Source organism: Apium graveolens, chromosome 9 (genome assembly GCF_009905375.1).
Source record: "Apium graveolens cultivar Ventura chromosome 9, ASM990537v1, whole genome shotgun sequence".
Classification (NCBI taxonomy): Eukaryota; Viridiplantae; Streptophyta; class Magnoliopsida; order Apiales; family Apiaceae; genus Apium; species Apium graveolens.
This window is the reverse complement of record NC_133655.1, coordinates 68,117,836-68,133,921: the sequence shown is the minus strand read 5'-3', so window position 1 is coordinate 68,133,921 and position 16,086 is coordinate 68,117,836. Positions and strand designations below refer to the sequence as shown.

The window sequence follows — 16,086 nt, the reverse complement described above, 5'->3', positions numbered from 1 at the left end:
AACATCTTCTTCTTTGATCTTTAATTGATGGTATCCCGATCTCAAGTCAATCTTTGAAAAGCATTTTTCTCCCTTCAACTGATCAAAAAGGTCATCTATCCTTGGTAGTGGGTAGCGGTTCTTGATCGTTACCTTATTCAACTCCCGATAATCTATGCATAGACGCATACTCCCATCTTTCTTCTTTACAAACAGAACAGGTGCTCCCCATAGCGACGCACTTGGCCGTATCACTCCCTTATCCAACAATTCTTGTAGCTGGCTCGCCAACTCTTTCATTTCTGCTGGTGCCATCCTATATGGGGCCTTTGAAACTGGTTCCGTTCCTGGAGCAAGGTTGATCTCGAACTCGATTTGTCGATCTGGTGGTAAGCCTGGTAGTTCGTCGGGAAACACATCCGGGAACTCGTTAACTACAGGGATATCTTCCATGCTGGGGCTGCCTTTTTCCGAATCCACTACATAAGCTAGGAACGACTCACAACCTTTTCTAAGTAGCTTCTTAGCCTGAACAATTATAAGAAATAGTTGCTCTTGCCTCTGCCCCTTAAATACTACCTTCTCTCCACTCTTCGTCTTTAAGTACACTCTCTTGGTCTTACAATTAATCTGAGCGTTATTCTCTCCTAACCAATCCATTCCTAAAATTATGTCAAACTCTCCCAACTTGAAGAGTATCAAGTCGGCTGAAAACTGTTAGGTCCCAATGTGTTTGTAGAAGGGGGGGTTGAATACAAACAGTACCGAATAATCGAATTAAATGCGGAATAAAAAATGTGAAACAAAATTCAAGTTAAATAAAAATATTATTAAACTTGAAAGGTGTTACAACAACTGTATCGATTACAAGGAATTAATCTCAAATTAATTATCACAAATCTAGAATAAATTCGACATGAACTTTTTCTATTTTTGTAATAAAAAAGATTCAAATGCTAAACGCAATTTGAGATTAAGTTCTAGGGATTTTGATCCGCTAGATTGATACACAAGAACAAGATAAAGATTTCTAGTTGATTGGATTTAACTTTACAATCTAGAAATTTAATCTTGGATTAAACAGATGAAAAATGTAATATTTCAAGGCGGCTGCTTTTCTTGTTCTTTGTTCTTCTGTTTGAATGATAGATTATTGAAAGAGGGTCTTCTGCTTCTTTTTAATCAACAAACCAATAGAATTGAATTGGCATGACAATCCTATAGCTGGCAAGACTTTCGGTAGGACAATTGAATGAACTAGCAAGTCTGAATGAACTAGCATGACAATCAGAATGAACTAGCAAGACAATTATCCTCCTAGAGTAACTTTCGGTATGACAATGGAAAATGGCCTAGCATGACAATCGGTATGACAATCCAGATTGTCATGCTAGTTCATTTCCATTTGTCTTGCTGATTTAAGATTTGAATTTAATCCAATTAAACTTCTGAAAATTCCTAAAATTAATTCAGAATTAATTAATCAATTAATTCAATTAATAAATAAATTATTCTTCGCAGATATAATTTATTTTCTTAATTAAATTAGATGAATTAATTAATTAATAGAGAATTAATTCTAGTCTTGAGCAGCAACCATTCTTCTGCAAATCTTCTGAAAATCACTGAAACTTATGAATCAATTCCACCACTTCAACGTTGACACTCGATGTACTGTCTGGTTCATGAGTGACTAACTTCCATGACGTTTCTTCATGTCTTGACTCTGACACTTTGATTTTCTTCAGATTAAATCCTTGTAATTAATTGATACTCTGACGAGATCTCTGTCACTTGATTAAATCCACGATCTTGATTTATATCACTGAGGCATGATCAACTTCTTGAACTTCTTCCAGTGAATTAACTCCTCAAGTCTGTAGATGAACCTTGATTCTGAATCCTTTGACAGATATTACTTTGCGAGATCTCTCTGACGGTAGATCCACTATTTACTTATTACATTCTTATTTGAGTTGAGTTGAATCCTCGAATATACAAATAGGTCTATGACATATGACTTACAATCTCCCCCTATTTGTTTGTTAGACAATAACACATAAATACCTAGAGGATAACTCAACTAACAAATAAGAAAAAGATATAAATATACATGCAAAGTAAATAGTAGAAAAGTTCTGGACTAGATTTAACATTTTCCAGATTCCAAGTAGATGTTCCTCTAGACTGAACATATCTTCAAGTAGTTTCATCTTCTTTTGTACAACCACATTTCCTGTTGAGAAGCACATATCTCTCTTGCTTCTCCCCCTATGAGAATCAACTGATTAAAGAAGATCACCTTCGTTTTACCACCTCTCCCGTACAATAGGATCCGCAGATAAAAACCAATGGTACTCCCCTAACAGCTTCTTCCCTTACTAGGAAATCACCTTGTGTTTACCACCTCTCCCGTACAATAGGATCCGTAGTTACAAACAACAATGGTGTGGTGTAGTGTACAAGTAGGATCTTTTTCTTTCTCCCTGCTATTTCTCCCCCTTAGTTGAGGAATCCTCCAAACTATTACTTAAGCTTTTATCTCCCCCTTAAAGAAGGAATGTATGCCGTCGTCTGAAGGAGTTCTCATATTTCACTTGGTTGGAAAAGAAATAACAAGTAGTTTCTGTTTCTTCCTCACTGTGAGTGTGTGATTCTGTTTAGTGTACCTCACATGTGTTTCACTCTTCTCTCCACTCGTGTTTACACTCATTCTCACAAGTGTATCACTCTTCTCTTATAGCTCCATAATCCAGCTGTACCTGCAAGGAAAATCACCTTAGCCATCCTTAAAGGAGGTCACAGGTGGTGCAATGGGAGTTCACAAATCCCCATCCTTGTTAAACTCGTCAGATGAATCTGAGTCATAATTTACAAGTTGCTAGTTTCCCTTTTAGGGTTCCAGATTTGAATTCTGGGAAGGTAAACAATGATCCAAAGAATTTAGCATAAAGATCAAGGTTCCCTTCTAATGCCTGTGAAGACATTTCCTTGTGACTCATCAGGTAATATCTGAATCATTGTCAACAAGTTGCCGATCTGCACCTATGTCAGATCCACTATCCGCAGATGCATCCAGGGGATTTAAGCCTGGGGAGGTAGACACTGACCACTGACATATGGCTTTTGGATCAGTATCCTCTCCTAACACCTGTAAAGGCAATTGGTCCACTAACGAACCTTGAACAATCGAATCTGACCTTAAAATGGTCGAAACTCTTATTTCCGTCAACTCATCCTTTGTGCGTGTAACCTCTCCTTGTGCATCAAGAATTGATTATGTTTGAAGTGGTGACACTACATCGGATACCTTGGCTGACAGGCAAAATTCAATAGACTCACCCTGTTGAGAGAATGAATCTAGTAACTGTTTTTGAGCCTTTTCAGCCATTACATCTTTTTGAGAAGATGTATGGGGGCTAGCAGTTGTCTCGGTTTAAATACTACTCATCTATGTAGGAGACAGAGCTACTGGGTTGACTACAGAACCTTCCTTATGTGGTGCACTTAAGGCACTATCTCCCTCACGCTCATTCATACTACATTTAGTGGTAAGAGAGTGTTGGTTGGTTCTATTTTTGTGTTTGTCTTTACAGTCTGGGATAGACGTTGTGGGTTTTCAACCTCATGACTGTCAATGAAAGAAAGTCATTGGAGACTGAACCTGTATCATAGAACATATGGTAATAGAGAGAAAATGATTTACAATAGTGATTTCAAAAGATTTTACATGAAATAAGAAATCACTAATGTAGAAAGAAGTTTAATTTTTGTTTTTCAAAATGAATGAGTTTTTGATAAAACATTGATCACTTAGGGTAAAGTCTAAGTAATTCTCATTCATGTCAAAAGGTTACAAATATCTGCAACATAATGTTAACAATATATCATTGACCGATACTTGTCAAGTACTTTAGATACTAATTGTTATGTTGCATTAACAATATACCACTGCACATATAAAACAATATGATTGTGCCTAGTGATAAGATAGTTATAAATATGACGACTCTACTTATTCATATAAAATTATAACTTCTGTTAGAGTGCCATACCATGTTCTTGACGATTGCTTGAGCAGTATACTAGTTCATACCAACCTGAAATGAGATTGTGAAGAAGAGATTGCATAGTCCAATAGATCTGCAGCTGCAAAGTCCATGAACTGTGGTGCACTGACTTCTTCTTTTAACTCACCAATCAGGAGTACACTTGTACACATCTTACTAGAGTACAATTCCAAGTGTAATGTGCAGCAGGTGTCTGATATGTCGTAATATTCTCAAGTCTCGTCACTGGTGCTATATGTTAGATACTGCTTCCTGATAATAACCTAGCACAAAATACAAAATTACAATGATAACATTCCCAGCTTGCAAACAGCCATATCCCTCAGATAAACCTTTGCTGTTATCTCCAAAGGTAACCAGGGGGCCAGCTTTCTCAATCCACATCTGATAGCAGGGCTCTATCTCCGGTCATATGTCTTGATGATCCACTGTCAAGAATCCACACTACCGGTTACACCTGTTTAATGCCCTGCACTTCAAATGGATTAGACCTTCTTCGGAACCCAAACTTGGTTGGGCCCGGCATACTTGTAGAACTGTCCTTTGTTAGACAAAACAACATTTTTAATTTTAATGGTCTCAACATTCTCAATGACTGAACATTTGACCTTGTAAACAGCCTTAACAAATTTCTGTTTAAGCTTAGGCACAAATGTCTCCTTTCTAGCCTTAGAGGGACTAGCAGTCTTAGACCTATCATGCTTCTTGTTATTCACATGCTGACGAGGAGTAGTCTTATCATCAGACACATGCTTACCATTAAAATAAGCATACATCATATTAAAAGCACAAGACATACAATTAGAAACACCACATGCTTTATGAGAGTGATTAACAGCAGGCAATTTATGCATGGTAGACATGGCATTATTGTTATCCAACTCATATGTGTCTGAGTTAGTCTCAGTTGCTTTCACAACTTTGACTGGAACTTTTGACGCACTTGACTTGGAAATAATCTTCTCATAAGCATGATCTTCAGCACGTATTTCTTCTTGAATAACAGAAGAGGTCGCATCAAATGGTTCAGCAATTGATGCTTTATAGAGGGGTTCATCAACACCCTTAAGCACATGTGGTACTTCCCTCCCTTTAGCACAGACATGGGGAGGGGAGTTTATGCCTAATTCTCCAATAGCAGCATTGTAATCATAACCTATTCCAGATGTTTGATTAACAGCTTGCTTACTGTAGAACTCTTTAGCCTTCGAACAAGAATTGAAGTAGGCTCTAACCTTAGTCTCAAGACCGGTGATCTTGTCTTTGAGAATAGTTTCGAGTTTTCTATAACCGTCAACTCTATTCTCTAGAAAGGATACATGTTCTTTTAATTTGTCTTGATTAATGTGCACAAGTCTTAATTCATTGACCTCTTTCTCAAGGTCTGTGATCTTTAAACTTAACAGTTCATTATCACGACGTGCACAATCTAAGTTACCTCTTAGATGATAAACCATTTCAGCATCAGAAAGTTTTACCTCTATTCTTGACGATGAAGCTTTTCCATCAATAGCCATAAGAGCAAGATTTCCTTCATCTTCATCTTCACTGTCAGTATCATCCCAGCTTCTTCCCTTTGCCAGATAAGCCCTTTCAGAGTTCTTTCTTACTTGCTTTGGCTTCCTACATTCTGTGGCAAAGTGTCCCAACTCATTGCAGTTATAGCATCTAATGGTGCTCCGATCAACCATCCCTGTTTGGTATCCACCACTGCTGGTGTTAGAGGATGAAGATCCACCTTTCTGGAATTTGTTGTAGTTGGACTTGTACTTCAGCTTGGGATTCCTCTTGAATCTGACATGGGAGAATCTCTTGACAATTTGGGCCATTGACTCGTCTTCCAATTGCTCCAGCTCTTCCAAGGAATAAAAATCATCACTTGATTGATTTGTAGTAGGAGGATCATATTCTGCTACTAACATATTTTCCTCAGCCTTGGAATACTGTACCATTCTCTCCAATTGTTGAGATTGCTGTTGTTGTTGACCTTCAGCTACAAGTGTAGTAGATGTGCTGACCATTCTATCCTTCCCGTAGACTTCCTTCTGTTGAATCTGCTCCAACTCATAGGTTTTTAACACTCCATAGAGCCTGTCCAAAGAAATCTCACTCAGATCTCTAGCTTCTCTAATGGCAGTGATTCTATGTTCAAGATGAGCTGGCAGTGTTAAAAGGAACTTTTTGTTGACCTCCCTGATTGAATAATACTTTCCATTGATGTTCAGGTTGTTGATCAACGCATTGTACCTCTCAAACACTTCAGTAATTCCTTCTCCTGGATTTGATTTGAAATGTTCATATTCAGAGGTTAGGATTTCCAACTTGTTCTCCCTAACTTCCTCTGTGCCTTCATTAATCACCTCAATAGTTTCCCACATGTGTTTGGAATTTTTACAGTTCATCACATGTCTGTTCATCAAGGGATCAAGGGAATCAATTAATATTAATTGAAGGCTGGCATCCAAGGAGGCTTCTTCCTTCTCAGCAGGAGTAAAATCTTCAGGCTCTTTTGGATAGGTTCTAGCTTCAGTAGTCACCACACCATCTATTATTACCTCCGGTTCAATAACCATCGGAGTTTTTATACCCTTCTTTAACAAGTTTGAATATTTGGGATTTGCAACTTGTAAAAATAATAGCATCTTCTTCTTCCACATGATATAATTCTCTTTATCAAATTATGGAATTTTAACGGTTCCAACTTTATGTGAAGTCATTATGAATTTTTGAATAAATAAAAATTCAAGGAGTTGAAAAATCACAAAAGTCTAGGATCTTGATTTGTTCGTTAATCAGAAGGCTCTGATACCAATTGTTAGGTCCCAATGTGTTTGTAGAAGGGGGGGTTGAATACAAACAGTACCGAATAATCGAATTAAATGCGGAATAAAAAATGTGAAACAAAATTCAAGTTAAATAAAAATATTATTAAACTTGAAAGGTGTTACAACAACTGTATCGATTACAAGGAATTAATCTCAAATTAATTATCACAAATCTAGAATAAATTCGACATGAACTTTTTCTATTTTTGTAATAAAAAAGATTCAAATGCTAAACGCAATTTGAGATTAAGTTCTAGGGATTTTGATCCGCTAGATTGATACACAAGAACAAGATAAAGATTTCTAGTTGATTGGATTTAACTTTACAATCTAGAAATTTAATCTTGGATTAAACAGATGAAAAATGTAATATTTCAAGGCGGCTGCTTTTCTTGTTCTTTGTTCTTCTGTTTGAATGATAGATTATTGAAAGAGGGTCTTTTGCTTCTTTTTAATCAACAAACCAATAGAATTGAATTGGCATGACAATCCTATAGCTGGCAAGACTTTCGGTAGGACAATTGAATGAACTAGCAAGACAATCTGAATGAACTAGCATGACAATCAGAATGAACTAGCAAGACAATTATCCTCCTAGAGTAACTTTCGGTATGACAATGGAAAATGGCCTAGCATGACAATCGGTATGACAATCCAGATTGTCATGCTAGTTCATTTCCATTTGTCTTGCTGATTTAAGATTTGAATTTAATCCAATTAAACTTCTGAAAATTCCTAAAATTAATTCAGAATTAATTAATCAATTAATTCAATTAATAAATAAATTATTCTTCGCAGATATAATGTAAAATTCGTAATTTTATTTTTAATTTATTTATTAGAAATTAGATATTAATTTGTCTAGATAAATATTTTAAAATTAGAATATTCTGAAAACATTTTGTGCAAGGTAGTTGATTTGTGAAAAGATTTGTTATTTGTGGAAATAAGTGTAAGAATAATTTAGAAAATCGAAATTTTTTTAGTTTAGGTAATTGTGTGTATCAAATATTTTATTTATGGAATTTACTTGGAGAGGTTGTAAATCTTTAGGAGGAAATATTATTATTTCCTAGTTGAGATATAGGGTTTTGTATCGTTATAAATACACCATATTCGTATTCCTTGTTTTTATCATTAAAATTCGTAGAACTTTCTCAGCAAAAATCAGCTGTCTTGTAAAATTCGTAGAAAATTCATCGTAAGTCAGAATTCAGTGATTCTGGACTTTTCAGAAAGGTCTTTTCGTTATCTTCGGCTTTCGTGTTTCGTGTTTTTCAAGAAAATATCGTTTAGAGGGTCAAAAAGAGTAAATTCAGATCTGGTCAGGCTTTGAGGTAAGTACTTTTGACTTACTTTTAATTTTCGAAAAAGATATTTCAGTTCTGTTTTTAATTTCGTATAAGATATAAGAATTTTGATTTTGAAATTATAAGATATAAGTATTTGTGAATTTTAGAACCCAGTCTCTACGTTTTCGAACCCGTTCGTAATTTACGCTATAGTTCCGGAACTAGCCTTAGATACCCTTAGTAGGCGCACAAGTGTGCAACTTTAGATACCTATTAAGGGCGCGTAATTATTGAACTTTAGATGCCGACCACTGGCAAAGTGTGGTATAAAGAATAAGAATAAGAATTAGATGCCGGCTACTGGCAAAGTGTGGCCGTAGATCAAGACTGTGGTATTTATTAGAATTATCGTTTTGTTCTATTTTATTTTGTTCTGATCTGTTATAAAATCTGCCCTGTTCTGTTTTAAATTCTGAATTTTAAAATATAAAACTTGGGTTGGATCTACTTAACAAATTGTTTTACAAAATTATTATTGTTTGAGAAAAAATCATTTTATCAAAACACCCATTGTTTTTCTGTTTAAGAGATAGTCAATTTGTACTTGCTGAGCTGTGTAGCTCACCCCTTTTAACATTTCAGGTTCGGAATTTGGAGCATATTAAAATTAAGGAATGAGAACTATGAGGAGATCTGTGCTGCTTCGTTTTGTGCTATTTGAATTAGAATAAAGATTTTGTTTTTAGAGAATAAATTTAATTATCTGTTAGACAATTATTATCGGATTTGTGGAGCTGCGTCTCTATTTTTATGATTTTGATTATTGAGTTTGACCGCTGCTTTGAATTTCGTGATCTATTAGAATTATCGAGTAATAATATATTTTATTTTTAGTTTTCGATTTAGAACTAATAGTCCGGAAGTGCGGGTCGTTACAGTTGGTATCAGAGCAGGCTGTCCTTCGGAGTGTATTAGGTATGGGACTAGTACATTCCCTAGGATGCGATCCTTTAGACTATCGTATAGGTCTTAGAAAATTATTTTGGATTTAGGGCATTTATTTGTGTGATTATTTGATATGTTTGACTTTTGTGTTTTTTTGATTATTGACTATAAGTTTAGAATTTGTTTTGTGTGTTCTAGTAAAGATGGATGGAGAAAATCAGAACAACAATGAAAATCAGGGCAATAATGATGAAGGAGGAAACGTCTTTGACCAGCTGGCTGAAACTCTAGCTGTACTTGTGAATCAGCAACCGAAGCCCAACATCGTCTCTCAATTCAAGCGTTTGAACCCGCCAACTTTTGATGGAGCTACAGACCCGGCTATCGTTGAGATGTGGATCCAAGAGATGGAAAAAGCTTTCGGACTTCTGGGGAGCAATGAGGAACAGAAGGTAACCTTAGCTGTGTACCAATTGCAAGGAAGCGCTTACGACTGGTGGCTTATGGAAAAGAGAAAGAATGAGACGACAAATCTTGAAGAAAATCATGAACCGTACACTTGGGCAAAGTTCAAGAAGGCTTTAGAGGACAAGTACTTTCCGAGAACAGTTCGTCTGCAGAAAGAGAGGGACTTCATTCGACTTCAACAAGGTGGAAGAACCGTCATTGAATACGAAGCAGAATTTGCAAAGCTTGCGAAGTACGCGTCGACCCTAGTAGCAGATGAGAGCAGTCGAGCACGAAGATTAGAGGAGGGACTTCGAAGTGACATCAGGAATTCAGTGGCGTCGTTTGAACTTCAGACGTACGAGGCTGTCCTCAACAAGGCGTTAGTGATCGAAAGGGGCTTGGCAGAATCTGAAAAGGCGTCTGGCAGTTGGAATAAGAGGCGGTTCACTCAAACTAGTGGGCAATCTTTTCAAGGGGGACCACTCAAGAAGCCACACGTGTACGATAACATCGGGGGTCAAGGTGATCGAGAGACGTGTACCAGGTGCGGCAAGAATCATCCGGACAAAGTCTGTCGTTGGAATACAGGTGCTTGTTTTCATTGCGGAGAAGTAGGACATAAGATTTCGAATTGTCCGCACAATCCGCCACCGCCACCAAGGAAGGAAGCAGATAACAAGATGGGCAAAGGACGTGTGTTTCAGCTGACAGGAAATGACAACTATCGCAATTAAGGTATGATTTCTTTTCTTTAGTGACTTATTTAATTTATTTATGTTATGTGAATTTGGGGACCAAATTCTTTTAAGGAGGGAAGAATGTAAAATTCGTAATTTTATTTTTAATTTATTTATTAGAAATTAGATATTAATTTGTCTAGATAAATATTTTAAAATTAGAATATTCTGAAAACATTTTGTGCAAGGTAGTTGATTTGTGAAAAGATTTGTTATTTGTGGAAATAAGTGTAAGAATAATTTAGAAAATCGAAATTTTTTTAGTTTAGGTAATTGTGTGTATCAAATATTTTATTTATGGAATTTACTTGGAGAGGTTGTAAATCTTTAGGAGGAAATATTATTATTTCCTAGTTGAGATATAGGGTTTTGTATCGTTATAAATACACCATATTCGTATTCCTTGTTTTTATCATTAAAATTCGTAGAACTTTCTCAGCAAAAATCAGCTGTCTTGTAAAATTCGTAGAAAATTCATCGTAAGTCAGAATTCAGTGATTCTGGACTTTTCAGAAAGGTCTTTTCGTTATCTTCGGCTTTCGTGTTTCGTGTTTTTCAAGAAAATATCGTTTAGAGGGTCAAAAAGAGTAAATTCAGATCTGGTCAGGCTTTGAGGTAAGTACTTTTGACTTACTTTTAATTTTCGAAAAAGATATTTCAGTTCTGTTTTTAATTTCGTATAAGATATAAGAATTTTGATTTTGAAATTATAAGATATAAGTATTTGTGAATTTTAGAACCCAGTCTCTACGTTTTCGAACCCGTTCGTAATTTACGCTATAGTTCCGGAACTAGCCTTAGATACCCTTAGTAGGCGCACAAGTGTGCAACTTTAGATACCTATTAAGGGCGCGTAATTATTGAACTTTAGATGCCGACCACTGGCAAAGTGTGGTATAAAGAATAAGAATAAGAATTAGATGCCGGCTACTGGCAAAGTGTGGCCGTAGATCAAGACTGTGGTATTTATTAGAATTATCGTTTTGTTCTATTTTATTTTGTTCTGATCTGTTATAAAATCTGCCCTGTTCTGTTTTAAATTCTGAATTTTAAAATATAAAACTTGGGTTGGATCTACTTAACAAATTGTTTTACAAAATTATTATTGTTTGAGAAAAAATCATTTTATCAAAACACCCATTGTTTTTCTGTTTAAGAGATAGTCAATTTGTACTTGCTGAGCTGTGTAGCTCACCCCTTTTAACATTTCAGGTTCGGAATTTGGAGCATATTAAAATTAAGGAATGAGAACTATGAGGAGATCTGTGCTGCTTCGTTTTGTGCTATTTGAATTAGAATAAAGATTTTGTTTTTAGAGAATAAATTTAATTATCTGTTAGACAATTATTATCGGATTTGTGGAGCTGCGTCTCTATTTTTATGATTTTGATTATTGAGTTTGACCGCTGCTTTGAATTTCGTGATCTATTAGAATTATCGAGTAATAATATATTTTATTTTTAGTTTTCGATTTAGAACTAATAGTCCGGAAGTGCGGGTCGTTACATATAATTTATTTTCTTAATTAAATTAGATGAATTAATTAATTAATAGAGAATTAATTCTAGTCTTGAGCAGCAACCATTCTTCTGCAAATCTTCTGAAAATCACTGAAACTTATGAATCAATTCCACCACTTCAACGTTGACACTCGATGTACTGTCTGGTTCATGAGTGACTAACTTCCGTGACGTTTCTTCATGTCTTGACTCTGACACTTTGATTTTCTTCAGATTAAATCCTTGTAATTAATTGATACTCTGACGAGATCTCTGTCACTTGATTAAATCCACGATCTTGATTTATATCACTGAGGCATGATCAACTTCTTGAACTTCTTCCAGTGAATTAACTCCTCAAGTCTGTAGATGAACCTTGATTCTGAATCCTTTGACAGATATTACTTTGCGAGATCTCTCTAACGGTAGATCCACTATTTACTTATTACATTCTTATTTGAGTTGAGTTGAATCCTCGAATATACAAATAGGTCTATGACATATGACTTACAATCTCCCCCTATTTGTTTGTTAGACAATAACACATAAATACCTAGAGGATAACTCAACTAACAAATAAGAAAAAGATATAAATATACATGCAAAGTAAATAGTAGAAAAGTTCTGGACTAGATTTAACATTTTCCAGATTCCAAGTAGATGTTCCTCTAGACTGAACATATCTTCAAGTAGTTTCATCTTCTTTTGTACAACCACATTTCCTGTTGAGAAGCACATATCTCTCTTGCTTCTCCCCCTATGAGAATCAATTGATTAAAGAAGATCACCTTCGTTTTACCACCTCTCCCATACAATAGGATCCGCAGATAAAAACCAATGGTACTCCCCTAACAGCTTCTTCCCTTACTAGGAAATCACCTTGTGTTTACCACCTCTCCCGTACAATAGGATCCGTAGTTACAAACAACAATGGTACTTGCCACATTCATCAGAGCTTTGACTGGTCCGGTTGCCTTGCACTCCCTAGCTATGTGTCCAGTCTTCCCACACTTGTAACATGTAATTCCTGGCATCGGCATCTTGCACTCATTCGCCAAATGTCCTTTCTGATTGCACCTGTAGCATGTCATGCTCAGCTTATTACACACTCCGGGGTGCCTTCTTCCGCAGTGCTTGCATTATGGCCTCTGGAACCTGTTTTCTCCAACTTGCCCTTGGCTTGCCTGATTGTTCCCCTTCGATTCTTGCCTTTTACCCAAATTTCCTTTCTTTTGAAAATTTCCGCCCTTCTGGAAACCAATCCTCTTTACATTCCGATCTTGTGAACTTCCAGCTTTAGACTTTTCTCCATAAAATGGAACCTTCCTCTTCTTGTTATCCCTCTCTTTCCTCGACTGCATCCCATTATTCTTAATCAGAGTAGCTTTCTGTACTACTCCCGCATAAGTTTCAAGCTCAAACATAGCCACCTTATCTCTAATCCAAGGCTCCAATCCTTGCTGAAATTTCTTTGCTTTTTCCTCCTCAGTGCTGGTATACTTTGTCACAAACCTTGACAACTCAGTGAACTTCTTCTCATACTCCAATACAGTCATGTTCCCTTGCTTCAACTCAAGAAATTTTAGCTCCATCTAATTCTGCATGTACTTAGGGTAATACTTGTCCAGAAATAACTTCTTAAATCTTTCCCAAGAAACCTGCTGAGTGACTTCCATAGCTTTTACTGATTCACACCAATAGATGACTTCTCCCTTCAAGAAGTAAGTAGCATACGACGTCTTCTGATCGTCTCCTAACTGTACCAACTCAAAAGCCCTTTCCATCTCCTTGATCCATGTGTTAGCTATCACTGGATCAGTAGTATCATGAAATACAGGTGGATTCACATTCTGAAAAGCCTTGAAAGTGACAATTTGTCTAGGTGGTACTGGTGGTTCAGGTGGTTGGTGTGGCTCACGGTTATCTTGGTTTTCAATTCGTTGTTGAAGAGTTAGTTATTGTTGAGCTATAGCATTGGTTTGCTGTTGCATAGTTTCCAGTAGTCGAAGAATATTTGGGTCTGTGGTGGATGTGGTTGTTGGGTTCTTCTTTTTGGGAGGCATGATCCTGAAATAAGAGTTGTGTCAAAACAGATATGGATGATAAAATGATTCGAGGGTATCGCATGGCATTCTCATTTACATATGGGGTCAAGTTTCCAAATTAAGCAGATATGATAATAAAAACATAAAATAACAGTTGAGAGCAAACGGAACAATAGCACATAATTATTGAAATTTTAAAGGTCATAATACATAGGATTAGGACAAGGTCTGATTCTAGGAATAACAGGCTTATTTAAAGGAAACAACGGAAACAACTGGGGATTCCATAGAGTCTGATAGTACAACAACATGAAAGGTAAATGGAAAGAACTAAGGCTCCACTCCATTTGAACGGGGCTTGGTAGTCTTTTCCTCTCGAAGCGTCTTCACAATGCTCTGGAGCTCATCCGCCACCATCTGAATGACATACTGGCTGGTACGGTCCCGGTGCGCTGGCATCTCTTCAAGCATAGTGTTGACGTACTGAACCAAGGTCTCAAGTCTCGCGGTCATCTGCTCCTTGGGCTTCCCTTCGTAGTTTCGGCTGTCCGGATACACGTTCTTCAGTCGGTCTATCAGTCGGTCATACTTGCCCTGAAGCATGTCAAACTCGCGCCTCAACTCAGCATACACTGTGAAAGCAATAGTGTCGTCCGACCCAGAGGATGATGAGGAATGCGCCCTTTGCTGACAACCAATAAGAGGAGTATTAATAATAATTTACTTAACCTACTCTATCGCATATTATCCATAACCTACACACATATCCTATAACCTATTTGGCCTGTCCAGACTCTAAACCGTAGCTCTGATACCAAAACCTGTCACGCACCCAACTTAAACAACAAATTAAATATAACTATTACAACATTTTAAAGGAAGAATACACAACCAACTCCAAGATCTTACAGTTTAGGGTTTGGAACAGCCCAACACTACCAACTATTACATCTGATTAAAAGTACCGAGTCCTCACACAAACTATTATTACTTATTCTACCTGAGCTCGAACATAAGCATCAGCATCACAGGTCTTACGGGCAGTCTGCTTGAATCTAACCATAGCTGCTAGCTGTAATATCAGGGTAAAGCAAGGAGTGGGCCAAATGCTCAACAAGTGCTAACAGTACGACACAAAACATAAATCGAGATATACATTAAAGAATGACAATGGAAATACATTACCAATGGTAACGAGAGATAAAACTATGTGAGATGGCATCATTTTGCTTGTATCAAAACAATTTTAAAATCATGTCTTAATCAAAATCATTTTATGACACTACGGATTACAGCCGGTGATCAGTCGCGAAGTAATCCCCAACCTCGCTGGGTTCTAAAACATTAACGGGAATCCCTAGGCAACTTTTAAGCCTAATATCAGTGTGGAAAGGACTCGCGTCTCAGTCCAGATCCACTATTCAAGGAAAACATTTATCCCCCTTTGGGACTGAAAACCCATATTTTATTTATTTCAAAAACTGATGCCGAATTATAATAAAATCTCTTTAAACAGTAAATATTTTTATTAAGGGATTATAGATCAACTCGAAACACGGGAAATATGGTACTAAATCTCAGGGCCATGATTTACAAAATTTTACTCTATTAGGGTAACCAAAAGGTTTTCATATCTCAGAACTTGGACAGGAAAATTTAGTGAGACTAATGGATAATATAAAGGGGTAATGCCAAACTGGGCTTAAAGCAATGGCTTCTCGTTAAGGTACAGGTGTTGGATCATCAAGAAGATAAGCTTCATGAATACTATGGATGTTAAGGTATGAAGAAATGATTCTTTAGCTCAGGATATATCAGAGTTATCAAGCTTTAGGATAAGAAAGAGGGGTATCAATCAATGAGGGATCACTTTGATAAGTTTCTGACTTTCAGGGTTTAAGATAAGGTTCTATAGGGATTCAAGTATCAGGACGAGATATCAATACTTAGGAATCATCAGCATGTTAATCAAGAGGATCAATCAAGTAATATATCAACTCTTCATTTTATCATGGCATTTAACTATCATGAAAAGGCTTTTGAACTACTTGCAATACATACTCGAGGGTTCATGGCATTTCTATATAATTCAAAGATAAACAAAAGATACGCTTGATTTAAAACATATCAAATGACTCAGAATAATTGCATCAATATATATATGAACTGTTTATAGTAAATACGAAGGTCAAGTTGAATCACTTGCCTTGAGAAAGGCTGGTCTGGTCTGGCTGGTAGGAGCAA

General features: G+C 36.5%; 1 protein-coding gene across 1 annotated transcript; it reads left to right on the top strand.

Moving 5' to 3' along the window:
* The first annotated feature begins 9,314 nt into the window (after positions 1-9,314).
* Positions 9,315-10,295, top strand: LOC141685300 (uncharacterized). The gene has a single exon (XM_074490409.1). It carries the CDS (start codon positions 9,315-9,317, stop codon positions 10,293-10,295), a length of 981 nt encoding a protein of 326 aa, XP_074346510.1.
* Positions 10,296-16,086: the final 5,791 nt, after the last annotated feature.